The sequence below is a fragment of the Acipenser ruthenus genome, chromosome 18 (genome assembly GCF_902713425.1).
Source record: "Acipenser ruthenus chromosome 18, fAciRut3.2 maternal haplotype, whole genome shotgun sequence".
NCBI classification, from domain to species: domain Eukaryota; kingdom Metazoa; phylum Chordata; class Actinopteri; order Acipenseriformes; family Acipenseridae; genus Acipenser; species Acipenser ruthenus.
In genome coordinates this window covers 33145161-33172648 of record NC_081206.1, presented here as the reverse complement: position 1 = coordinate 33172648, position 27488 = coordinate 33145161, and the positions used below count along the sequence as shown (strand labels likewise).

The 27488-nt window shown below is 44.6% G+C and overlaps 2 protein-coding genes across 3 annotated transcripts; one reads left to right on the top strand and one right to left on the bottom strand.

Moving 5' to 3' along the window:
* The first annotated feature begins 283 nt into the window (after positions 1-283).
* On the top strand, positions 284-12565 carry LOC131698702 (mitochondrial basic amino acids transporter-like). The gene is made up of 4 exons (XM_058992105.1): positions 284-647; positions 5142-5185; positions 8914-8997; positions 9958-12565. Exons 1-4 carry the CDS (start codon positions 620-622, stop codon positions 10714-10716), a joined length of 915 nt encoding a protein of 304 aa, XP_058848088.1. The 5' UTR covers positions 284-619; the 3' UTR covers positions 10717-12565.
* Positions 12566-14415: 1850 nt separating this feature from the next.
* LOC117423325 (transcriptional repressor protein YY1-like) lies at positions 14416-26960 on the bottom strand. 2 transcript variants are annotated; one of them, XM_058992102.1, is made up of 6 exons: positions 26104-26960; positions 19395-19557; positions 17781-17825; positions 16672-16732; positions 16011-16169; positions 14416-15356 (listed from the first exon to the last, which is right to left on the bottom strand). In XM_058992102.1, exons 1-6 carry the CDS (start codon positions 26666-26668, stop codon positions 15174-15176), a joined length of 1176 nt encoding a protein of 391 aa, XP_058848085.1. In that variant the 5' UTR covers positions 26669-26960; the 3' UTR covers positions 14416-15173. The 2 variants fall into 2 exon arrangements, with proteins under 2 accessions (XP_058848085.1, XP_058848086.1); XM_058992103.1 differs by lacking the exon at positions 17781-17825 and having other exon boundaries at positions 26104-26954.
* Positions 26961-27488: the final 528 nt, after the last annotated feature.

Below are 27488 nucleotides of genomic sequence, written 5' to 3'. Positions count from 1 at the left end.
ACGATGCAAATTTAAATGTATGTTGACTTTTAGTGCAGTGAGGGCATTCATGCTGACAGTATATCGCAACATTCTGCATCTCCATTGTTGTTAGTATGGTGTCCTTATTTTCCGTATGGTCTGCAGAAACCTGTTTCTGTTTCTTTGCATTTGCCGGCTTTTGTAAACTGTATCCGCAGCGCCCCGAAGCCGGCCTCAGAATCAGCAAATGAAGGGAGGGGGGAGGGATGCGCGAAGGGGTGTGAGCCCTTAACAACGCCGCCATTGGACAGATAGTTCCTCCAAAAAAACAAAAGGGTTATACACCCCTCCCCTTCCCAGTCAGAAATAGAAGCAAACGGAATGGAGCTGGCTGATTGTGTGACACAGTGTTAAAGAAAAGAGAGAAACAAACAAACGAACGAACGAAGACGACATATATTACTACAGCCTGTACACTAGAACACCCGGTTGTTGATTTCCATATTCTGTGACGCAGCAAGGAATGCGTTTTGTAAACATCGTGGGTGAAGAAGGGATAACGCAATAGGGACAGACTAGAAGAAAAGACGAAACAACTAGACTAAAAGAGACTGAAACACTGAATACGTTTAAGTTCAAGTGAAAACACTGTGTGGCAATGGATTATGTAGCTGGATGTCTCGGAGGTAAGCGGCGATGTGGCGTTTAGTTGTGTTTTTTTTTGGGGGGGGGGGGGGGTGAATGCCATGTTTTGTAATGTGGAGTGGAATCCTACCTTCCAGTATTACATCATTCAAGCCAAGTCGTTTTACCCCCTGCCCTTGAATATTTATGAACAGAATATTTTAGATTTTTAGAAGTCAAGGTTAGGATTGCTACAGTAAGTATACGTGTCATGTAAACGCAGGGGGTGCAGTTTAAAAGCCGTGTCCGGCGATGTAACTAAGGGTATGCGACTAAATCCAAACCGCCATGAATTTACATCTCTGGACGAAAGTTTTGCATCACCTACACTTTTAGGAGTGAGACGTCATTAAAAAAAATGAACGTAATTTTGAACTTTTATTTAACATCATGTAATCCAAAGAAACTACAAAATGATATCTCAGTAGAGTCTACCGGGAGTATCTCGTGTTCTATTTCGAAATGTCAGTTTATAGAAAACTACAAAGCGGTGTGTAATTCAATATGTCAACTGTGATGCAAAACCTTTGGCCACAGCTGTAGATGTCTGTGCCGGTTTATCTTGCTGAGATTATAGTAATGTAGCTGGTTGTCTCGTGGTACTGTGCAATGTTTTATTTACAATTACACTTTACGTTTTTGCGATTCTGCAGTCTACCGGTATGTAAAACATGTATATCATTGACTTCCATGTTACTAAATTATAACTATCTATACTAGCACGGTCCTTCGTGCTGTGGATGTGGAGTGACGTCAAAAACTAGTCCGCTTTTGTTACCAGGGAGACCCAACACCGTTCCACCCAGCGCAAATGAATGCAGCATCCACAATAACGCAGCATAAAAATAATAAGGACTGTTTTCATTCGCCATACGTCAGCGATTGTAATAGTACAATATACAATAGTTTAATTGTTTTTAATGCTTGTCAAGTGTTTGTCAGTCTTCAGTCTTCCCCATTACTACCCAGAAGCGTTGACCTTAAAGTTTCAGTGACGTTTCTGTTGACTCAACGCTGAAAACAGAGGCAGGGTTTACAGTAGCGTGCATGCCGGCTCTCGGTGTCGGCGAGTTCGTTGAGTCAACGCTGCAGGTCAACAACCTTCCCTGTTGAGATCAGGAACGATTTTCAGTGGCGTTGCTGGTCCTTGTTGAGTTCTGGTATGCACCGAACACTTTGCAGTCTGAGACTCGCTGGCAAAACCCAGGCAATCCTTCAAGAGTTATGAACCAACTCTGAGCTGCAGCAAACCAAACAGAGGAAGATCAAGAGTTATGAACCAACTCTGAGCTGCAGCAAACCAAACAGAGGAAGATCAAGAGTTATGAACCAACTCTGAGCTGCAGCAAACCAAACAGAGGAAGATCAAGAGTTATGAACCAACTCTGAGCTGCAGCAAACCAAACAGAGGAAGATCAAGAGTTATGAACCAACTCTGAGCTGCAGCAAACCAAACAGAGGAAGATCAAGAGTTATGAACCAACTCTGAGCTGCAGCAAACCAAACAGAGGAAGATCAAGAGTTATGAACCAACTCTGAGCTGCAGCAAACCAAACAGAGGAAGATCAAGAGTTATGAACCAACTCTGAGCTGCAGCAAACCAAACAGAGGAAGATCAAGAGTTATGAACCAACTCTGAGCTGCAGCAAACCAAACAGAGGAAGATCAAGAGTTATGAACCAACTCTGAGCTGCAGCAAGCCAAACAGAGGAAGGTCAATGCATGATGACCATGGCTCCCATTTGGTTTCAGGAGACTGCATGGCACACCAAGGGAGACAGGGTTTGATAAGCCTCACCTAGGTCTCCTGGAACCAGGTTTGAAGCCACTGCTCCTGACAAAGTGTCTCTGTGTTCCTTCAGCTTCAGTGGAGCACAGTCTGGCACCTCATGGCTCCGGCGTGCATGTTCTAGAAGAAGCACTGGCAGTGTAAATGTCCAAGGCATTGCAGAACGTTTTGAAACACATTCAAACTGGGGGAATGTGCAGGTGCCTCTACATTTTCACTGGTGTCACAGATAAAGTAGCTCTGATTTTACAGTAACAACAGTGGCAGGATGCATGTAGAAAGGTTAAGCTGAAAACTGTAATTCTTTACAGAGTACCAATGAGAATCTAGGAAGGTGATGTGCTTGCTGTAAAAGTAGATATTGGCTCAGGTTTAGGAAATCCTTAAACTTTCTAAGAGCTCGCGTTTTTTGACAAGCATACTGTAGCAAGCTGGGTCGTACAAAAATAAATTGCCTCAAGAAAGCAGCTACCGCACATTTGCAGTGCTAAACGTTTCAACACATGTTGTAGCAATGCTGGAAGAATTCTGTGACGATAGCTTGGGCTTGGTGTTTCTACAGGTTTTCCAGTGGATTTTATATGGATGAACGTCCTATTTTTCCTGGCCCAGTGCTGTAACTTGGGATGATGTACAGTAGTGCATGACACACAGGCGTTGGTGCACCTCTGTCTCGTTCTGGGGAAAGGTATGCACACCCCTTTACTGTCCAATTGCAATTGCAGGGCGTGTGTGATGAGGTCATGACATTGTCTGCCTGTCTTACAGTTAATCTCCTGTCAATAAGGTGAAAGGTGCGACCAATTGCAGGCATTGTATAGACAAGGTCACAGAGATTTGAATTCTGATGCTCCTTCTTTTGTACAGTGGAAAATCCAGTGTATCACATGACTGCTTGTTGCATAGGAATCAAAGCTAAGCAAATAAGGTACAATGAAGGTGTGCCTCCCACTGGCATTACTAGAAGTGACCTCAGAAATACTTTTGCCGCAGTGCTTTATATAACTTTACTGTAATTGTAGGGCTGGCAGCTTCTTATTTCCAAGTAGGGTTTTGCAACTTCAAAAATCTACCACAAATCTAAAATCTGCGGATACCAAAATGTTTTGCTTGATTATATCTGTGGATGATTTTTTGGAGCCCCCCCCCCCCCATGTGAGTTATTTTAGCCTAAACTTGGTAGAAATACTAAATTTAAAATTTGAGAGGGGGTTAATGACCGGTTGGGGGACTTGAAACCAAAAGTGTTTAAAAAAAAAAAAAAAAAAAAAAAAAATTTGGAAGAGTGGCTCCTAAGGTTCTTACAGCAATAGTAACATTTTAGCATATGATGGTAGCGTCTAAGTTGAGTCCAGGATAATTTTTCTGGTCAGGGTCACTTTTTCACTATAGGTTGACCTTTGCCAGGTCACAGCTCGAAGGGGAAATTAAAAAAAAAAAAAATTCCGAATCATTTCTAAACTCAGCGGACCTGAAAACACCCAGGTGAATTTTTGTAGCAAGACCTGAGATGGTTGGCAACGGCTGTGGTTGAGTCGGTGTGGAATGACCCGTATCAAGGCAGGTTAAGTAGTTGTGAAGTACTGGACTGCACGGTGGGTCTGCAGCAGAGGGTGGCAGGGCTGTAAAAGGGTGCTTTGATTACATTGAGGGGTGTGGCTAGGAGAGTCGCTGTGATTGGGGGTTAGAGACAAGCCCCTCCAGCATGGCTTGCTATTTGGAGCATTGCAGTGAGCTGTTGGAATTGGACTAGCTTTGTGTATTGAGAGCCATATTTAGATTGTGTGTATGATATCGCTGCAGGAGCTTGGTATTCAGTAACCAGGGGTCATGTAAGATGTTTATGATTAACTAAACTCAGGGTCTAATCATATCCTAGCACACACACAGCAGGTGTGTAAGACCATTTATTTAACTGGATTGTGCTACGTGTTGAACCAGCGAACGTGGTGGTAAGTTGAACGCTGTAATCGGGCCCGCAGTAGTTTTTACTGTTCTGCTGCAGAACATACTGTCCAGTCTGCCCTGGTGTATTGAGCGCTTGCAGAACATACTGTCCAGTCTGCCCTTGTGTATTGAGCGCTTGCAGAACATACTGTCCAGTCTGCCCTGGTGTATTGAGCGCTTGCAGAACATACTGTCCAGTCTGCCCTGGTGTATTGAGCGCTTGCAGAACACACTGTCCAGTCTGCCCTGGTGTATTGAGCGCTTGCAGAACATACTGTCCAGTCTGCCCTGGTGTATTGAGCGCTTGCAGAACATACTGTCCAGTCTGCCCTGGTGTATTGAGCGCTTGCAGAACATACTGTCCAGTCTGCCCTGGTGTATTGAGCGCTTGCAGAACACACTGTCCAGTCTGCCCTGGTGTATTGAAAGCTTGCAGAACACACTGTCCAGTCTGCCCTGGTGTATTGAAAGCTTGCAGAACACACTGTCCAGTCTGCCCTGGTGTATTGAGCGCTTGCAGTGTAGTACTGTGTTAATGAACAATATGGGTGTTCAGAAACACATTCCCAACTAACGGTTCAGTTGATGGAAGCTCGTGAACCCATTGACCTCCAAGTCTATACACCGTCCACAGTCATTACTGTTTGATGCTTCTGTCTGGATCCTAAACTGTTTGTATCTAGAGGGAGAATGGAGCAGTGTATTTCCTCCCCTATATTGCGCAGTCTAATTTCTCTCTCTTGTCTCTGTTTCGTTCCAGGTGCTGTAGGTGTCCTCGTCGGTCACCCGTTTGACACGGTCAAGGTGGGTGGGAACATCCGTCCGTGTTTTGTTTTTTAATGATCACTACAAATGCATCCTTTTTGCTTTGAAACAAAATACATCTTGTTTAATATTGCACAGTATATCAGGACTATGAATTGGCTCACATTAAATGTAAAAATGAAAAAGTGAGACCGTATGAGGCAGCAGCAGTGGTTACATGCCCATGTTTCTGCTTACGATTGTAAGTCGCCCTGGATAAGGGCGTCTGCTAAGAAATAAATAATAATAATAATAATGTATTGGAAGAGTAAAATAACATTTGCATAAGTTGCACAATGGTAATGCATTATAGGTGTGGCAGATACAGTTAATGATTTTAAAAACCTTTCAGTTGCATTCTCTTATGCAAGATTATTGGGTTTTCAGCTTTTTTCAAGGGTTTAACCTTGTTATTTTCAAAGCACCGTTTAATCTACGAGAATATTTGTTTATAAACACTCTTCAAAAGCAGTTCTTAAAAACTTTAGGAACATTCTCATTCAGTTATTTTTAATCTTCAAAAGAAGCTCACTCAGCTTACCCTGGACAGTGACCCAGAGGGAGGAACAATGAGCTGTCATGTGTCACCCTATCAAGCTTAACTGGCTTAAACAAGACACCTTGGTCAGCTATTAACCAGTGCTGCCCTTGCACTGGCATATTAATTACTGTTTACCATAGCAGCACTTTAACCAGCCGCCTGTAGCACTAACTATGCACAGGAGGCAACATTACAGCTGCTGCTGTTGCAACGCGTCTGGGCCAAAGGTAAAGCACATGTATTTGTGCATTCTGCAAACCATCGTGTTCATGCTTGTGCAAGCCTGATGAGACTTGTTCAGGTTGTGACACGGTGTATAATCCATGTGAAGAGTCCTCTTCCTGAAGGCATACTATCCCCTTCTCAGCAGCTGGGCATTAGCTTGCAGGAGCAGCCTGACCGCACATCTATACAGCTTGCATTTCAAATGCCAGGGAATGCATGAGAAGGTCCTGAAGCTGCTGTACTCCCCCCCCCCCCCCCCCACCCCCCACCCCAACCCAAGAATAGCCTTTGAGCAAATCCTGGGGCTCCGCAAAGGGGTGATCTTTACAATACATGAACAGAATCTGCTTAATATTTTAGTCTTATCTTTTTCTTATTCTGCAATATTGACTCTTACAAGCTGTGTTTTTTGAATGTTATGTTTTAACTCTAGGACACCCCTGTAGACAAGATGTCCCGCCCGACTTGCCGGTAAAAATGAATTTTGAATAAGCGCGTTTGTTTACATATATAGCAAGGAAAAGATGGTTTAGAAGGCACAGGACAGGATTAAGAAAATCTGTATGCAGGGCCGTCTGCGGTAAGGATTTCAGTATGGGAGGGTTTATGGAGACATGGAACTGTCAGCCTTAAAACCTGGCACTTGTGCTTTTGTGATCTGGTTGAGTAGAATTAAAATGGGCAGTATGGATGCTCCTTGTCTGAAACCATCGATTCCAACCGAATGCAGCCGTTGCCACGCCTCCCAGCCTAGCATGAAAGCACTTGGGGTTTCTTCCAAAGTTCAAGACTGCAGATGGTGGACACGCTGAAACACTGCACCAGTCATCAGGGAGCACAATCTGAGGTTTATAGCTCTAGTGTGTGAAACACTGCACCAGTCATCAGGGAGCACAGTCTGAGGTTTATAGCTCTAGTGTGTGAAACACTGCACCAGTCATCAGGGAGCACAGTCTGAGGTTTATAGCTCTAGTGTGTGAAACACTGCACCAGTCATCAGGGAGCACACTCTGAGGTTTATAGCTCTAGTGTGTGAAAAACTGCACCAGTCATCAGGGAGCACAATCTGAGGTTTATAGCTCTAGTGTGTGAAACACTGCACCAGTCATCAGGGAGCACAGTCTGAGGTTTATAGCTCTAGTGTGTGAAACACTGCACCAGTCATCAGGGAGCACAGTCTGAGGTTTATAGCTCTAGTGTGTGAAACACTGCACCAGTCATCAGGGAGCACACTCTGAGGTTTATAGCTCTAGTGTGTGAAACACTGCACCAGTCATCAGGGAGCACAGTCTGAGGTTTATAGCTCTAGTGTGTGAAACACTGCACCAGTCATCAGGGAGCACAGTCTGAGGTTTATAGCTCTAGTGTGTGAAACACTGCACCAGTCATCAGGGAGCACAGTCTGAGGTTTATAGCTCTAGTGTGTGAAACACTGCACCAGTCATCAGGGAGCACAGTCTGAGGTTTATAGCTCTAGTGTGTGAAACACTGCACCAGTCATCAGGGAGCACAATCTGAGGTTTATAGCTCTAGTGTGTGAAACACTGCACCAGTCATCAGGGAGCACAATCTGAGGTTTATAGCTCTAGTGTGTGAAACACTGCACCAGTCATCAGGGAGCACAATCTGAGGTTTATAGCTCTAGTGTGTGAAACACTACACCAGTCATCAGGGAGCACAGTCTGAGGTTTATAGCTCTAGTGTGTGAAACACTGCACCAGTCATCAGGGAGCACAATCTGAGGTTTATAGCTCTAGTGTGTGAAACACTGCACCAGTCATCAGGGAGCACAGTCTGAGGTTTATAGCTCTAGTGTGTGAAACACTGCACCAGTCATCAGGGAGCACAGTCTGAGGTTTATAGCTCTAGTGTGTGAAACACTGCACCAGTCATCAGGGAGCACAGTCTGAGGTTTATAGCCCTGTGTGTGAAACACTGCACCAGTCATCAGGGAGCACAGTCTGAGGTTTATAGCTCTAGTGTGTGAAACACTGCACCAGTCATCAGGGAGCACAGTCTGAGGTTTATAGCTCTAGTGTGTGAAACACTGCACCAGTCATCAGGGAGCACAGTCTGAGGTTTATAGCTCTAGTGTGTGAAACACTGCACCAGTCATCAGGGAGCACAGTCTGAGGTTTATAGCTCTAGTGTGTGAAACACTGCACCAGTCATCAGGGAGCACAGTCTGAGGTTTATAGCTCTAGTGTGTGAAACACTGCACCAGTCATCAGGGAGCACAATCTGAGGTTTATAGCTCTAGTGTGTGAAACACTGCACCAGTCATCAGGGAGCACAATCTGAGGTTTATAGCTCTAGTGTGTGAAACACTGCACCAGTCATCAGGGAGCACAGTCTGAGGTTTATAGCTCTAGTGTGTGAAACACTGCACCAGTCATCAGGGAGCACAATCTGAGGTTTATAGCTCTAGTGTGTGAAACACTGCACCAGTCATCAGGGAGCACAGTCTGAGGTTTATAGCTCTAGTGTGTGAAACACTGCACCAGTCATCAGGGAGCACAGTCTTAATTCCGATTCAGTCGAAACAGCAAATAGGAGGTTATTTATTTCATTTTTATTTACATTTTGTTTGCATTTAACTGCCTTTATTTCTGAGCCAGGGGCTACCTTCATTAACAGCAACGGGGTTAGTTAATTTGTGGGTGAGGGATAAGCCTCTTCACAGGAGAGTTACCTAGTAAGTACAGTCAAGGTGAATACTTCCTGTTTCTCAGTCTTGATTGTGTGGCAAAATACAAATACAAAGAGAGTAGCCCAGTTCTTCAAAGATAAAAGAAGCCATCAAAACCACTGTCTGTTTTTCAATATGATTCATTCATTCCATATCTTTTCCGTGTGTGTTATTGAAGTGCGTAGCAGTGTATGTGTGATTGAAGTGCGTGTGGATTGGTGCTGGAGAGGAACGTGCTGCTGTGTTTTTAATGCAGTCCTTTTTCTTTCGCAGGTCCGACTTCAGGTTCAAAATGTAGACAAGCCTTTGTATCGCGGGACCTTCCACTGCTTCCAGTCGATTGTACGACAGGAGTCTGTAAGTATGCTGTCCCTGACTTGCAAATAGCCGAGGGGAGACCTATGAGGACTTGATGCTCCTCAATCGGTGCAGAAAGACGTTGGCATGCGAGGCGGAGCGAGTATTTCTCTCCTGCGTTAAACATGCCATCTAGAGGAACGGCAAACGAGCAGGTGACCTGGGGCAGGTTTTTCAAAAATTTTCATCTGGATCAAAGTGATCCGGATTTTGTAATCCTATATTTTGTGATCAAGATTCCTTTTATCTGGATCATTTTGATCTGGTTTTTCTGTCACTGCTGGATTACATTTATCCAGATAACAAATAATCACGATTACGAAATCCAGTGTTTTTGAATAGGCTAGTTCTTAATAGTTTCTGCTATTTCTAACCTGCAGCACAGAGCTGCCAGGGTCATTGACACTTTATTTGTAACCTGCAGCACAGACATTGACAGTTTAGCAGGCTACAGCTGCCTTGCTTGTGACTTGCTGCTTGTGCCACAAGCGCATGTATTCATAGTCACTTCAGGGATGGGAATAAGACTGCTATTGCCTAGCAGTTTCACCCATTCCAGGTGTTACTAAGAGCTTGATTAGCCCCAGTGTATGAGTGACAAACTCAGGTGTCTTAAACTCCTAGTAAAACCAGGAATGGATCACATTGCTATGCAATGGGAGTCTTATTTCCATATTAGTTTTTTTGTTCCTAGTGGTTATTATTCCAGTGTGTGTGTGATTTGCGATTGCACACAGTTCAGCTGCCAGCCCGGAGTGTTTCATTCAATTCCTGCAAAAATGAGTCTAGAGAGTCTGACCTATGTTAAGATTGGGGCAGGAAACTTCATACATACATACATACATACATACATACATATATATATATATATAATATATAATGTTTTGGCAGAATTTTGCTATCTTTTAAAATGTCTCCTCGTCGATCTCCTGGTGCTATTTCCCGTTCTTTCTTTGTCAGATTCTGGGTCTGTACAAAGGCATCGGCTCCCCTATGATGGGCCTGACCTTCATCAACGCCATCGTTTTCGGGGTGCAGGGCAACGTGATGCGGCAGCTGGGGCGGGACAGCCCGCTGAACCAGTTCCTCGCGGGGTCGGCCGCAGGCACCATACAGTGCGTCATCTGCTGCCCCATGGAGCTGGCCAAGACGCGCATGCAGATGCAGGGCACCGGCGAGTACAAGTCCACGAGGAAGCACTACAAGAACTCCCTGGACTGCCTGGTGCGGATCTACAAGAAGGAAGGGGTGCGGGGGATCAACCGCGGCATGCTGACCACGCTCGCCCGCGAGGCGCCCGCCTTCGGATTCTACTTCCTCACCTACGACTGCCTCACGCGCTCCCTGGGCTGCGAGCCCGATGACCCCTACATGATCCCCAAGCTCCTGCTCGCAGGGGGCATGTCCGGGATAGCGTCCTGGCTCTCCACTTACCCGGTGGATGTGATCAAATCCAGGCTGCAGGCAGACGGGGTGGGTGGGGTGCTGCAGTATAACGGGATCCTGGACTGTGTGCAGCAGAGCTATCGGAAGGAAGGCTGGTTGGTGTTCACCCGCGGTCTCACCTCCACTCTGCTGCGGGCATTCCCGGTCAACGCCGCTACCTTCTCCACTGTCACGCTCTTCCTGATGTACATGAGAGGGGAGGGTGAGGGGGTGAAGGACTGCGAGCCGGCCCCAGTAACGCAGCAGCAGCAGCAGCAGCAGTCCAGTTTGTGACTCTCTCCTCCTCATCCTCACACGCTGCTGCTGCCGTCCGCTTGATCATGCGGGAGCTCTGTTACTGATCTGGAATTTTAGGGAGAATTCTTTTTTTTTTTTAATATATGCAAGTTTAAAAGAGGTAGAACTGTATTGAGTAAAGTTTTAAGGCAGGTTGTTCTTTCCTTTACAAAGCAGCTTTTTTTTAATTTAATTTTAATTGACTGTGCTGTACAGAAATAACTCTTGATACGTTCAGGGCTGTACTGCTGTTATATATATTGTACATTTGATGTAAATGTGAAACCACAGCAAAACATAAATCGCACCCTCTCCGTAGATATAATGCTTATTTACTGTTCATGAAGCAGCTAGTGCAGTTTCTACATTGCCCACAGATCAGGGTCCATTTCGGAAGGATATTTCAAAACTTGGTTTTGAAATAAGTTAATAATAATTTTCCTGGAAGGCAGATTCAAGGGCTGAGCTCTGTAAGGCGATGCCGGGTGGGCGGGTCTGCTTCATGTGCTTCTGATTTCTGAACCCGAGAAATGTGCAATCCAATATCCAAAAGAGAGCTTGTGTCCGAAAGAAAGAAAGAAAGAAAGAGTAGACATTTGATTTGCAGATCTGTTCTAAATCCTGTGGTTTGAGATGTGGGCCAGTTAACTCAGTTTAATGAGTTTGGTTGTTGCCCAGTATATATAAATACTTATATAAATATATTTTAATCTCCGTTACTACTAGTGGACTACTCATTTCACAGCTTTATTCCACTGCAGTAATTTCTCAGCATGGCCCCGTATTGGCGATACAAACCCCCATTTGATGACTGTTTGAATGTGCATCTGTTTTGGTGCGTTTTTATTTTTTTGTTTCTATCTGTATCTTTTTTTTGTGCTGCTGCAAAGGCATCAGCAATGCTCAATGTTTTACAGACAAGGTCATTTGACTGAAGAAGTGGTGATATAAATGTGCAAATCATGGCTTAATGAAATCAGCCTAGTCTCGAAAGCTGCACTGAAGCAGCTCTGGGCTTCCTAGACACTCTATTTCACTTTACTACAGAAACAATCTTGGACAGCTCTGAGCAGCTTTAGCTGGGGCCTGGTTGCTGTGATTGCACTGAACCTTTTTCAAAAGCATTTTTTGGGAGGGTTGGCTGTTACTATGGGAGGCTCTTTTTTTAACCAGAACGAGGATTCATTTGAAATAAATATCTCCGGGTCTAATTGCTTTTCCTCCAAAAGAAGACGGTGTCGATTTATAAATATAACCAACAAAATAAATACTGTACAATCCAAAAAAAACAACAAACCAGTCTTCCACTGAACCAGCTTTATTTCCAGCAGAAACATTGCTAACTAAATGTTTGTGTGTAGATTCATGTTCCTGAACTCGCCGGCGTTGGACTGCAGTATGGGGTGATGTTCACAGGGTATTCGGAAGCCAGTGTAGGGAACCCAGTTCAGAGAGCACGTCGATGCCTGCTTCACGGATCCGTTTCGTGTGGACAGAGTCATGGTTGAAGTTCTCTGCGTTATAAGCCATGTCGGGACAGGTGCAATATTTGTCTGACCTGGATTGTCTGACCCCATAACTAACGTGTGCTGCTTTGTTTTTTCTTTAAGGGGGAGGGATAGAGCAGGTCTGCTTGTTGTAGAATTCTGCGTTGCTGAAACAATGTAACCTTTGGGGATCGGTTTGTACAGTAGGGATTGCAGTGCTAGTGTGATGGAGGTGAAGTGGGTGAGGCGCTGGACCGTGTGTTTCTGCTGTCTTGTCTGTGCGGATGCCAACCTAAGCACAGCACAGCTCCTTGTACCAAAGTAATGTATGAAAATAAAATGCAAAGGGTTTTAAAGAAGTGGCTTCTGTTGTCTTTATTACTACTTGTATTACCAGGGGGTCCTCATGTCAGCTGTGTCTCTGAGATGGAAAGAGTTTATTCCAAGGGTGAAGTTTACAGTGCCATTCCAGATCAGAAACCCTGGCATTGCTGGACAGGTGTCCGATTTGTAATTGATATGTTGAATATCAAAACATATCTCTTCATAATACTGATTATGGGAAGGGTAACACCACCAGACACATTACCGTTTATCAGAAAACACACATTCTTTGTCATGAGTCAGGTGTCCCTCTACAGTACAAGCGAAATGTTTAGTTCACGTTGCTGCTTTATTGTACATTGGGATAGTTTTCCAAGAATGCCCTCTGCTGGATTTAAAGGGTAGTGAGAACGTCTGATTTTGTACTTGCATGGAGTTCGTTTTTAATGTTATAAACAGAAAGGTCAGCTATTTTGTATTCTTTTATATGCGAGTGCAAAGGTATGCAGGATTTCTCCCCTTGAATCAAGCTGTCCTTACATGGTCACACCCTGTGAATACTGAAAAGCTGACGGAAGGGAGGAGACTGGACAATTACATGCATTCTACATTAGAGATATGCAGCACTTTGTTTGGTTTGAAAATCAACCCAGGCTATAAAGATAGGAAGTGACCCCCCAGAAATGTTTATTTCAAGTCCCAACTTCCCATTTACCATCTCCTCCCGCAGTATCGCTGGCCCACAGGATTCTTCCAGTGTCGAGATCCATCACACCCAAGGAACAGGACACACAACCTGCAGCCTCCTAGGGATTACAAGGCTGTGTCAGTGGATGAAAAACAATGAAAACACCCCTAATGCTATCTATAGCACTCCACGACCCTGAATAATCAGGGTTCCTGACATTCTCAAAAGGAACATGGTAGCATTGCAGTTTGCCTTCATTTTTATAAAGCACTGATCACTTAACAAATAGTACAAAAAAAGCCTGGACATGGGGAAACTAGCTTAAATCATGCGACACAGAAAAACACCAAATGAACACAACGGGGAGTTTTATTTGCATTTAATACGTGTGGAAGCAAGTCTTGTCTTACTGACTGAGCGTGAGATCTCCAAACATGTTTCACACACAGAGCGGACTGGGACGCGTCCCTTCACCCCAGCGCAGACACTCACACACACAGCGGATTGGGACGCGTCCCTTCACACCCTTACAGACACACACACAGAGCGGATTGGGACGCGTCCCTTCACCCCCTTACAGCCACACACACACACACAGAGCGGATTGGGACGCGTCCCTTCACCCCCGTACAGACACACATTGTGTCTCTCCATACATCTAGCACCCAATTCACTGAGCTCCCTGGAGCCAAGCTGGGCTTTCAAGACAGCATCCCTGTACTTGGGGAGGGCTGACCACCAACACATTTATAGACTGGACAATGGATCAAAAGTACCGTGGACAGAAACATCTACAACGGGACTGACCAAAACTACCTATTCCTTAGAAAGAAAAATAAAATCTAAGGAACCTGAACTAAAAATCTAACAATAAGCCATCATGGCATTTGCCAGAAAGGTTTCTCAATCCCACCCAAGACCAAAAACAAACAATGAAAGCCCCTTTCAACTGATTCTAACCATCAATGCTTGGTTTATTACAAAACAAGTGTTTTTTCTAAGTGCTTGGTTTGAGCCCATTTCATTGGTACATTATTAACAGGTGTTGGATGGCGATGGCTGTATGATACATTGTACAAATGCAAGCGAGCACCATTTGTTGAAGTTCTTGTTTTTTGTATATGCATCTGAAAACAGGCTTGCCGTGAAATCCGTTCCAATCTGGCAGTACATTTCAGGAAAAATAAAACTAAAAGCTGTGACTAAAATGGTTTTAATTGATTAACACTATTTAAACCACATTGCTATTAGAGTCTACATGATTTCATTACAGCTATACGATACAATTATACAAAATGAGTTAACAAGAAAAGAATACAACCAAATTAGGGAGCAAACAAAAGCTATGTAACTTTTTACAGGAAAAAAACACACTTGAAGTATGCATGTAGTACAGTAACTGCCCATTCTCTTCCAGGAAGATCTATTACAAGAGGTCAATCTTCAGAAGAATTCACACATAGCATTACTAAGCATATCCCCAAAAAAGTGTACAATATGCACACTTAAAATACAAAATTAAAAAAGCAATATGTTTTCTATGCAGACGGGTGAAAAAGAGATTTGTTTTGTTGTGTAAATCAGTCCAATTTTGCTTTTTCTTTCAAAGCACATTTGTATAAAGAATTGTCTTTAGATGCAAGGTGGGGAGTTCGAGTCCTCTGAAAATGGGCCTTTATAGCGATTTGTTTTACAGAACAGCAGCCTGTTCACAAAACGGAACTAAAAGTGAGAAAAAGCTTAGCATCATCTTTAAAGGCTTTTTTTTTTTTCTTATCTCCTTACTTATCAAAAAGTCTTTGTTAAGTACATTTCTTTTTTTTTCCTTTTTTCTTTTATTTTTTTTAAAACTCTTTTCTAGAAACAATATACAAAGGGTCGTGGTTTAATCACTTTTGCCCGACTATATTCCATGAAGATGCCGCTGTGTGCAGGGCTGGGATTCCTCCTGGACTTCACTGGTTGTTTTTGGCTTTCGCGTGTGTCAAGATGTGAGACTTCAGGTTAGTTGACTGAGCAAACTTCTTATTGCAGCCATCGAAAGGGCACACATAGGGCCGGTCTCCGGTGTGAATCCGCACATGAGTGCGTAAATTGAAGTCCAGTGAGAACCGCTTTCCACATCCCTCGAACGTGCACTGCAGGGGAAACAAAATCAAACCCATCACCATGGTACTGCCGTCATCAAACTGCTGCAGAAGCACATGGAGATCACCTAGTGCATTCCAACACGTCAAAATAAAGTACATTCAATCCAATACAAACAAGGCTAGTCTCAAATCTTCAAAGAACCACACTTCATGAAAGCAATATTCAGCAGAGAAATGTTTGTGATGAAAGCATCTCTCCTAATGGGAACTTGCCTGAAACCAGAACCAGTTTCACACAGGGCCCCAAAAATCTGACAGAACTGGTACAGTTTCCTCTTCCCTGTGAATCTTGCAGAGGAACCCAACAGCACAGTGGGGTACTCTATATTGTGCATGCTAACATGTTGCTGTATCTACAGTATGTTGTTGTATACTACACTTCTATTCTCTCATGGTAGAATTACAATGTTTTACAATGCATGGACGACCAGGGGCAGGTATTTGTTGCCTTTTTCACCTCACTTTAGCCCCAGTAATACAACATATGCCATCACCCATAAATAGGTAGCTCGTCCTGTCTGGAAATCTCTCACACAGTGCAATATTAATTTACCAGCAATGACCGAGAGGGACACTGGCTCTTCATGTTCCCATCAATGATCAGTAGCAGTGTGTTCATGCACTGGAGGATCAGGGCCCTACCTGGAAAGGTTTTTCTCCAGTATGAACGAGCTGATGTCGCTTCAGTTTGGAGCTCTCCACGAAGGCTTTCCCACATTCAGCACAAACGTGAACGCGCGGCCCGTGAGTGTGCAAGTGCTTCCTCATGGCAGAGTTGTCCCTGAACATCTTTGTGCATCCCTGGGTGGCAAAGCAAACAAGAGCAGGATATGAAGAGATGAAGAACCGGAAAAGGCGAGTCAAGCCCTGGCAGCACCCCACCCTCCCCGAAACCAATACTCACAGTGCAGCTACACTGGAACGTACACAGAGCCAAAACATCGCTTTCATTTCATTTGGATATTAATAGCTGGCTTGCTGACTGGCTTTTCCAATGTTCAGTTATTAGCCGACTTGGCTGTTAATCATCATTTATGTTGCTTAATACATACCAGAATATTGCAAAATTGCATCCCCTTACATTTACCTATTACCTAAGCCAGCGAGACACCTGTTCTCTCTCACAGTAACACAGCACTCCAGCACTAAGCCAGCGAGACACCTGTTCTCTCTCACAGTAACACAGCACTCCAGCACAAAGCCAGCGAGACACCTGTTCTCTCTTACAGTAACAGAGCACTCCAGCACAAAGCCAGCGAGACACCTGTTCTCTCTCTCTCTCTTACAGTACCACAGCACTCACTTTGTGGGGACACGCTATCGTTCTTGGGGCGTCATCTTCTTTTATTTTTCTCGGCTTCATCCTGCAACACAAAACGAAAATCTTTGAGGAAAAAAAAAAAAAAGCCATCTACACAGAAAAACAACGAGTTAACCAACAGAAGGTACAAAATGTCTAACACTACTGAAACGGTAAAGGAATTACTTAAGAATCGAAACTGATGGTGGTACAGCTGGTCAAAACAATCCAGTCTATTTGGTCAGACGGATTTCAATATTGTATATTCGCTGAAGAACTTTAATGCAACAAAAACAAGCTATCTTACTTTTAAAATGTGTTAAGGGGAGCAAATCATTTCCCCAGCTGTACCTCCTCACCTTCGTGTGAAGTCACAAGTTCATATCCTGCTTGGGGTCGATAATTAGACCCCCCCCCTCCCCACCCATGCAAGTGTGAATGTGTGGCCCCTCCGCTAGTGGTGCTGCCCTTCCCAGTGAAGGGACAGAATAACGAACGAGGCATTCCAGGTGAATGAACTCAAGATGCTTCACTTTTCATGTTCACAGTTACAGACCAGGCCCTCTCTGAAAACATGCACTTTGACCTGCTTTAAAAGACTGTCAGTCTGTTACAAACATCTTTCAGTCAGAAGATGCCTCTATAAGCCAGCCTGCTTTCTGTAACACTACAGGAAGGACAGATACAAAATCCTTTCTCTATGGGTGTTGGGAAGGTGAAGACCAGTTAGCCCAGGTATTACTTGTTCAACATTAACGAAACCAGGAAGTGCAGATCTTTGGGTCAGTCCATTCAAACCTCCTAACACTGAGTGGTGGTGGGGGGTATAGTTTACCAGTATTCATGAGCAGCGTTATACCAGTGTTGACCACTAGGGTGAGCACTCTCTTGAACTTCAGACATGATTGGAAACAAACTAATAACCTTCCTAGCCAAAGAGACCAGTATTAACAGCAGCTACTTCAAGCGTGCAGAATGCGAGGGCATGGCAATGTTAAGCCTAAAACACTGGGTGACTTCTCTGAAGCTGTATTTATTTGTATAGACGATGGACAGTATAAACATCATGAGCTGTATGTATCTGTGAAAGTGAAGTAAGTTGGTTAACTTACCGATTGGGCTCCCGTTTCACGAGGCATTCACTGCTATTGAAGGGGCTGGAAAGATAATATCCATATCTGAGTTGTCATGCCTGTCACTTGTGGGATCACTTGATTGTGAATCGAAGGATCCTTTTCCTAACCCCCTTTGGAATCCATCCCCTCTACACATACTTTAACAGCTGAAGCAAAAGCGGTGCTTGCTTCACCCCTTGTGTGTTCTTAATTCAACTTGTGGATTACATGCGCTCACTAATATGAACATTTGAACTGGACCACAATGTATTGCTCATTCGGATACGGCATTAGCAAAAGGTAAGCCATTTTACAAATCCGGTTTAAACTCTAAACAGTTACAAATAACTCCCAAAGTACTGCTCAGCATTACTTGTAATGCTTTGAAACACACAAGCCCTGAGCTTAGGCTTACAGAACACCTTCACAAGCCCATCCATTTATAATGAACAGACTACTGGGGGAACATAGTGAACACACACCACGAACACAACTATGGGACAATGCATCTTGAAGTTCAGGCCCAGGTGTGTGTGAGAGAGACAGACAGAGAGAGAGAGAACGAGAAAGAGACAGAGAGAGAGAGACAGAGCGAGAGACAGAGAGAGTGAGAGACAGAGAAAGACAACGAGAGTAAGAGTGTGAGAGAACGAGAAAGAGAGACAGAGAGACAACGAGAGCAAGAGTGAGAGAACGAGACAGAGAGAGTGAGAGAGAGACAGAGACAATGAGAGCAAGAGAGTGAGAGAACAAGAGACAGAGAGAGAGAGAGAGAGACAGAGACAATGAGAGCAAGAGAGTGTGAGAGAACGAGAGAGACAGAGAGCGAGCAAGCGAGACAACGAGAGCAAGAGAGACAGAGACAGAGAGTGTGAGAGAACGACAGCAAGAGAGCGAGCGAGACAGACAGACAGACAGAGAGAGAGAAAGAGACCCCAACTCAGCAACTAAACCCCGCTTCTACAGCAGAACTCATGTTCCCTGCAGGTCTCCTATCAGAGTATCTGCCAGACCCAGCCCTGCTTATACCAAGATCAGAGCTGAGCAGCTATAAAGGCCTTCTCTACATAGCCAGCAGGTGTGAAGAGTCATAACACCCCACTTTAACACCGTCCACTGAACTCTCCTGACAGGTTTCAGGTCTATTTGACCCCACAGTAACAAATCATAGTCTCAGTGTTTAGTATTTCATGGGACTGCTTATGCACACCGTCATTTTGTTCCAGGTCAAGATGATTCTCAACATAAGGTGGTTAAAAGTGTAGCCTCCATAGTTCTACAATCCTTCTCCTATCATTCATTAGCTCCAGCACCCGTCCCACTCACTGCTCCCCTGAGCAGTTACACTTTTCATTGTGTGTGCTTTGACAGAGCAGGTCAGTGAGGTGAAGTGAAGAGGATACCGAAGACAGTGAAGTGTAGAAAAAGGATTGGAAAAAACCTCAAGTTACTACCTCTTTCCTCCTAGGTGTTTAGAACAGAGCCTTTCTCAAGGTCTGCTGAGAATGGAAAGTAAAATGAATGAAGCAGCTGTTTGATTGTAAGTGACAGGCGTGCAGTGGAGTAGCTGGGACTTGCTGCACTGTCCAGCATGCTGCACAGGAGACTCACCTGGCGAACTCTGCTAACTGTTTGGGGTCAGAGAGGTCGATCCCCGGGATGCCTCCTGGCGGGAGTTTCTTTCCGGTCATGTACTCTGAATAATCGGGAGGAGAGTTCTCTCCGATAATCTGCTCTTCCACCACCGTCTCATGGTCAATGTCCTTTTTGTCATCTGCAATGGAAATCAAGGCCAGCTTTACTACAGTGCATTCAGGTTCTTGTGACGGAGTTGAGTATCTCATTGAGGGTGCGATCAGAAACCAAAACGGCCATCCCTAGCACAAGAGACTAAAGAACATTACATTTTTAAAGAGTAGTACAAAAAGTAGTGGAATTCAGGGACTCCGTTTGACTCATTCCTGGTTTTACTAGGAGTTCAATTTGACACTCTGTGGCTAATCAAGCTGGTTGGAAAACCTGCAGTGGGTGAAATGACTATGCAACAGCCCTGGAATCTCGTTATGCATGACAGGGCTACCTCTTCTTAACACACTTCACTTCTGAATGGTTTAGTCACACTGTACAAGTACACTGCAAGATCCTTGACACAAAGTGCTCGGCACAGTCTGCTGAGCCAGTCCAAACGTTATTCTACAATCCAGCCATCTGCTCAGGATGTTCCCAGGGAGTAAGAAACTGCATTGCACTTCCATGGCTCACTGGACACAAGGTAACAATTCAACGGTTTGTAACAGGAACCAAAGGCGGTTCATCAGCAGTTCACACAGGATAGGAAGAAGTGTCAAGATCTGTTGAATGGATCATTATCTTTCTTCCACTTTTACCTTGTCCCCAACATGAAGAAGCAGAAGGAGTTAGCTCTGATTTGAGATACATTCAAATGAATAGACCCCCCCCCCACCCAAATAAATAAATAAATAAATACATTACAGGCTCCAGCTAAATCTGCTCTGAACTTCAGTTAACACCACATTTCATCCCAATCTGGAAGCAGCCTCTACTGAAAATATTCAGGATTGTTGCAAAGCCTCTACAAATGACCTTTCCTGCTACGTATCGAGCCAAGTCTCCACAATCACCAGCCTCTAAAGAGACTAAAGCTTGCTATTTCAGTTTGTTTGAACCACAGAGACTCATCTAGAAATATAATGCCTGAACAAACATCCCCTGCAGCATCCATGAATGAGCATCAGTGTAAAGCCAGGGTAAATGGAAGAGAAGACTTCCACTTAAATGAAGAACCCTTTTATTTAGCTTCTGCACAGCGCAGGTTTACTGGAGGGTTGCTACAGTGTTTGAACATGCATGCAGGATACCAGAATGGGAGAGATGCCACATGTATTACTAAGAGATAACATTCACTATGGGCTGTCACATTCTCCATGTCATCAAAGCGATCAGGGTGAGAGAGAGAGCCAGGACTGCTCTGGGGATGGCTGAAATAGAGTATACCAATTAAAAAAAGGGATTCTTCACAAAAACAAACAAATGCAAATGTACTCCCGATTTGAAATGTAACTGCTCGAGGGAGTTAGTGAGGCAGACTGCCAAGATATTTGAGATCTATACAGTCTAGTTTCACAATCTCTACACTAGCAAACAGATGAGAAGCCACTTGCTCTCTGTCTCCCCCTGGCTGTAGGATATGGAATATGAAGGCAGGATCACCGAGCTGTGATCCCTTACCTTGAACTCACAGATCCCACGGTCTAGAAGACTGTCATTAACAAAGCACGGTCCAACCAGACACAGCATCTCATTGCAGCGGTGTCTTCTTATAATACAGTTACAGACGCACAGCGGGCTTTCAGACAGTTCACAGAGTAAATCAACGGCAACAAACTATTTCCTCCTGTGTATAACCATCTGATCGCTTCTTTGTGTTTAGCACACTTAAAACGAAGAATTCAAGAGTGTTGACAATTTGATTTCAGAGGCTCTGAACTTTTCTGAACAGAAATTATATTAAAGGAAACCCGACGCCTCAGTCAGTCACTGCATGTAGAATTGTACCAGGTTACGTTTCCTAGCTATGCAGGTTCACATTAGCCATGGCCCGGGGCTGCCTGTAGTTATGAATCATCACAGGCCTGACTGGACCGGTTACACTGTTAACTGTATAATATACTGTATAATATACTGTATCGCGCACATAGCTTCTGTTTCTGAACCAAGGGAAATGGGCCACTGAGGCCTCCATACTGCGACTAAAATGGGACAATAAAAAACAGTTTGTTTCGGGGTTAGGCACATAAATGCTGCCTCTCCCTTTAAAAGCATGTGTCAGTATTTATGAATACGACAGGACGTCAGTCTGGATAAAAACACATATTTTAATAAACTGAAGCGCGAGGAGGACGTAACAATTGGATGAAATACCAGTGCTTGGAAGTGCAGAGAGGTATTACACCAGCACAATACAGGAACCCCAGCTTCTTGCAACAGTTGTGATGGTGAGCAAACGTGTGCAAGTACTGTTGTGTAAAAATGCAGCTTCCAATGAACAGCTGCAGTTAAGAAATGTAGGACAAGAACAGCGAGAAACACAAATAAAAACACTCAAGGATCTTGTGTCGCACACGCACCATTAACAAAATGCCCTGGAAACTTCAAATAAAGAAAATAATTCAGAAAGGGCTGTAATGCAGCAAAAAGCTCCGTGAAACAAAAGTGAAAAGGAAAAAAGTGTGAACTGAATGAAGCTTGGAGTCCACACTGACTGACTTCTCATCTGTTGCATCTTTGCATCCCAGATAGAACAGATTTAGTTACATTTAGCGTCTGAGTTTAAGGCTGATTTAATTGCACAGCAGATTCCCCAGTTAGATGATGAGCTGGTAGTATCTCTTCAGCCTCAGAAGCAGGCATGTCATTTAAGAGTGCTGTTACCATTATGTAAAACACTAATGTATCTGAGTTTTGTACTACAGCACGGTCAGCTGCTGCAGGGAAAACTAAGTTATTTCACAAACTGACCATTTTAAGAAATGTAAAAGCAGAACACACAGAAATACTTGGGTCTGTAATTAGGAAGTGTACTGCTCAGAAAAAAACAACAAAGAAATAAGAGCATGAAATGAAATGTCCTGCAACTTATTTGATTGCAGGAACAATCAGTAGCGCTCAGATTGTGCAAATGAAAATATAGGACAATGAGCTTGCTGTTGTGTATTTAATATGGTAAATACAGCAGAAGAAGCTCACTGCAATTTAAACTTTATTTTACTGAAAAATAAATGGGAACATGTAATCATAAGAGCTGTCTGTGTTACATGTCAGATCAGCACTTCACTAACACTGAGCATGGGAGCTGCAGCATGCTGTCAGATCAGCACTTCACTAACACTGAGCATGGGAGCTGCAGCATGCTGTCAGATCAGGACTTCACTAACACTGAGCATGGGAGCTGCAGCATGCTGTCAGATCAGCACTTCACTAACACTGAGCATGGGAGCTGCAGCATGCTGTCAGATCAGCACTTCACTAACACTGAGCATGGGAGCTGCAGCATGCTGTCAGATCGGGACTTCACTAACACTGAGCATGGGAGCTGCAGCATGCTGTCAGATCAGGACTCCATTAACACTGAGCATGGGAGCTGCAGCATGCTGTCAGATCAGCACTTCACTAACACTGAGCATGGGAGCTGCAGCATGCTGTCAGATCGGGACTTCACTAACACTGAGCATGGGAGCTGCAGCATGCTGTCAGATCAGGACTTCACTAACACTGAGCATGGGAGCTGCAGCATGCTGTCAGATCAGGACTTCACTAACACTGAGCATGGGAGCTGCAGCATGCTGTCAGATCAGGACTTCACTAACACTGAGCATGGGAGCTGCAGCATGCTGTCAGATCAGGACTTCACTAACACTGAGCATGGGAGCTGCAGCATGCTGTCAGATCAGGACTTCACTAACACTGAGCATGGGAGCTGCAGCATGCTGTCAGATCAGGACTCCACTAACACTGAGCATGGGAGCTGCAGCATGCTGTCAGATCAGGACTCCACTAACACTGAACATGGGAGCTGCAGCATGCTGTCAGATCAGGACTTCACTAACACTGAGCATGGGAGCTGCAGCATGCTGTCAGATCAGGACTTCACTAACACTGAGCATGGGAGCTGCAGCATGCTGTCAGATCAGGACTTCACTAACACTGAGCATGGGAGCTGCAGCATGCTGTCAGATCAGGACTTCACTAACAATCAGCATGGGAGCTGCAGCATGCTGTCAGATCAGGACTCCATTAACACTGAGCATGGGAGCTGCAGCATGCTGTTTTCGATATTACAACTGTGCACAATTAAAGGTGCGGTCACCAAGTACAGACACAACAAACCTGCTTGTAATGGGGTAGGTCTGGGCTTTACAACAGCAGTTTAAGATTGCACAGAGTTACTGGTACACCTGGTGGTCCCTGCTGGAAACACTGGTACTTGAGATGAAAAGGTTGAAAACCACTGGACTAAGGGAATCAATCACACCTGTGTGCAGCTGTGGGACTGGCATGGGATACTAAACACAAAGCATAAATGACTAAGATGTTTGCAGATGTACTGAGAACTGTATCCAGACAGAGCATCCAAATCAGTCGACACAATGCTGCATTATACAGAGATTCACAATAATGAGTCAATGTAAATACAGGGATAATAACAATAACAACACATCTCCTGGCGTGGAAAGCGGCGCACTGTGCAGATTGCAATGTTAATCCACTGCAGTTAGCATGCAGATGATTTTACAAGCATACTACTGAAACAAATGCCCTGCCGCTGCAGTGATTCCAACTGACAGACCGGTTCAGAGTGTTTCATTTCATTCCTGCTCCGAGTTTGCAGCCTGTATTAAAAACATGGCGTTTTAACAAACAACACAATCTGTTTCTCTAGTGCAGGGGTGCACAATTCCGGTCCTGGAGGGCCAGATCCCTCCTGGCTTTTGTTCCAACTGTGTTCTAAATTACTTAATTAAACCAATAATTGGTAATAATTGGTCCAATTAAGTAATTTAGGGCAAGGTTGGAACAAAAGCCAGGAGGGACACCGGGCCTCCAGGACCGGAATTTTGCACCCCTGCTCTAAAGGGTGTCTTTTTTTTTAAATATAATTTTTACGACGAACGTGCAATCTATATAATATATTGTTTCGAATAATGTAGCTAGCAATAAAAACAGCGTTATTAAATGACGTGTTATTAGTAACGTGCGCAGAGCAGACACTAAGCGGGAAAAGGGTACCGTACGTCAACTCTTCAGCACCTCCCCGGACACTACAAAAACCAAACTAATTCGTTTAAGTGAACCAAAACAGAACAGGATTTCCAGCCTGGATCATACGGAAATGCCTCACAGTGCCCTGACCGAATGTGCAATAAATATCAGAATCTCTATTTTGTGTTAAAACCCAAAATACAAAATGCTGAAAACAGTGTTCTGATAAAGAAATATAAATTATATAAATTACCGACAGCAAAGTCAATCCTTTCAATGTACAGCGCAAGCTGACACCTGCCCACAGTGTAATTTTACTGTTTTGTGTATACAGCATATAGCAGAACGGGCAGCAGTGTGGAGTAGTGGTCAGGGCTCTGGACTCTTGACCGGAGGGTCGTGGGTTCAATCCCCAGTGGGGGACACTGCTGCTGTACCCTTGAGCAAGGTACTTTACCTAGATTGCTCCAGTAAAAACCCAACTGTATAAATGGGGAATTGTATGTAAAAATAATGTGATATCTTGTAACGATTGTAAGTCGCCCTGGATAAGGGCGTCTGCTAAGAAATAAATAATAATAATAATAATAATAATAATAAACAGGTTGCTAGCTAGTGCCGGCCACTGTACTAACTACGGTACAGTATTTCAAAAATGACGATAACGTCCATTCATACCACACAAGACCTCCCTTCCTTACCAGTCGAACAATATTTCATTTCGATTCAAAGTTTAATCAAAACACACAACGCATCAAATTCGTAAACTCAAAACCACGATTTATCATCTTTAACTTGCAATGTATTTGTGTACCAACCACGATTATTACAACACAGTTACCAACATGGGCATTTAAATGCAACTGAAAACCACACAACTGAAACTGGTCTGAGTTGGTAATGTTGCAAAAAAAAAAAAAAAAGGAATATATATATATATATATAAAAAAACAATAATCCACTACCAAATTAAGCTTGTAAAACGTGAAAATGCATTGAAAAGCCAGTTCAGCACAGTACTCGAGAACACGCTTTAACATGAGCGAGTTCGTGTATATGAACACAAACCACCTTTTTGATATAAACACATATTTGAACCCGAGTTTGGTTCTCGTTTGGTTCGTCTCAGAGTGCGCCGTGGTGTTGGCCCCCCCCGTCCCTCCCCCACGCCAGCAGCCTGCCTCTCCTCTCTCAAACTGCGCCATTGCGGCCTACTCCCCGGGCCCGCAGCAGCGCGCTCGCTCCCGCACCGCCGCCATCTTCCCCCGGCCGCATCAACGCCATTTTTTCGGGCCGCCATACTGGACCGGGGGAACATGGCGGCGCCCATCAACACATAAAACATGGCTTCCCTTCAAAACAAAAACATTTCATCCCGACTCCATTCGAGCTTGGACTGGGGGACACATCAAAAAACTCTCCCAAACAAGCGGCCAAGGCAACGACCAGAAAAGCGAGGCTGCTAAAGGCCAACGCCCTTGCAAGGCCCGCTTTGTTACAGCAACGAAGGAGAACAAAGCAGAAATAAACACACGCTTACCAGAAGCCCACATCGTTACCGAAAACTCTCCTTCCAGAGTCTTGATCTGGACTTGCTTCTGTTCCCATTTTCTCCCGCTTGCCTCAGCCCCGCTCAGGTAGCTCTTTTTACCCGATTTCTTCCCGCTGCCGCCCCCCCCTTTCTTCATCCGCCCTCCCGAGGAAGAGCTGCTTTTCCCGGCTACCGTCACCAGCGTCTGCTCGATATACTCCTCCTCCGCGACCGGTGCCGGGACTGGGATGAGGATCTGATCTTCATAGCCATCGTCGGCCCGCAGGTCCGAGTCGTCCCCGCCGACCACCTCCTCTCTCGTCTGCACCAGGATCACCTCCTGGTGGTGGTGGTGGTGGTGGTGGTGGTGAACCTGGTTCGGATCGTCTGTCACTAGCGGCTGCAGGGCTATCATCGGCTGGTCGTGCTCGTCGTCATCCTCCTCCCCGACCACCGTGGTCTCGATCGTTTCCACGGGGATAGTCTCTACCTCGATCTCGTGGAGCTCGACGATCTCGGCCGGCATTTCCGAGCCGTCGGTCGTCGCGATGTAGAGCGTATCGCCCGATGCCATGTTGGATCCCCTGATTACTCTCACTCTCTCTCTCTCTCTCTCTCTCTCTCTCTCTCGCTTGCTCGCTCTATTCGACTCCAGATACCCCCCTCCCTCTCTCTCTCTCTCTCTCTCTCTCTTTCCCTTCCTCCTTCTTCGACAACACAAATAACTCAACTCCGGCCAACCAAATCTCGCCGCCGCTCGGTTTACAAACCTCGCGAGACTTGTCCTCGTCCATGGCTGCTGCAGCTAAGTGAAGGGAAGCTGCGTCTCTCTGCTTTGGAGCAAGGCTTGTGAAGACACGCAGTCATACACAGCAGTATGATGTTGTCGGTGGTTTTGAATGCCAGAAGCTTGCATTGTTTAAGATCTATCTATCCAGGGTATGCTTGGCTGGGGGTGATATTTAACCCGAGCTGAAGGACTTCACGGCTTCTTTCTCTGACTGGATGGGACTGGTGCTGAATCACAGTGACCAGCATAGTGATGTATTGCAACTCGACTGACTAAGTGTAAAGACAGTAACGTTACATATTTAATATCAGACATTGTAATGACAATTAAAAAAGGAAACTGATGATGATGATGATGATGATGAGAGGCTGTGTGGTCCAGTGGTTAAATAACTGGGCATGTAACCAGGAGGTCACCGGTTCAAATCCCAAGTCAAGTCACTTAACCTCCTTGTGCTCCGTCTTTCGGGTGAGACGTAGTTGTAAGTGACTCTGCAGCTGATGCATAGTTCACACACCCTAGTCTCTGTAAGTCGCCTTGGATAAAGGCGTCTGCTAAATAAACAAATAATAATAATAATAATAATAATAATAATAATAATAAT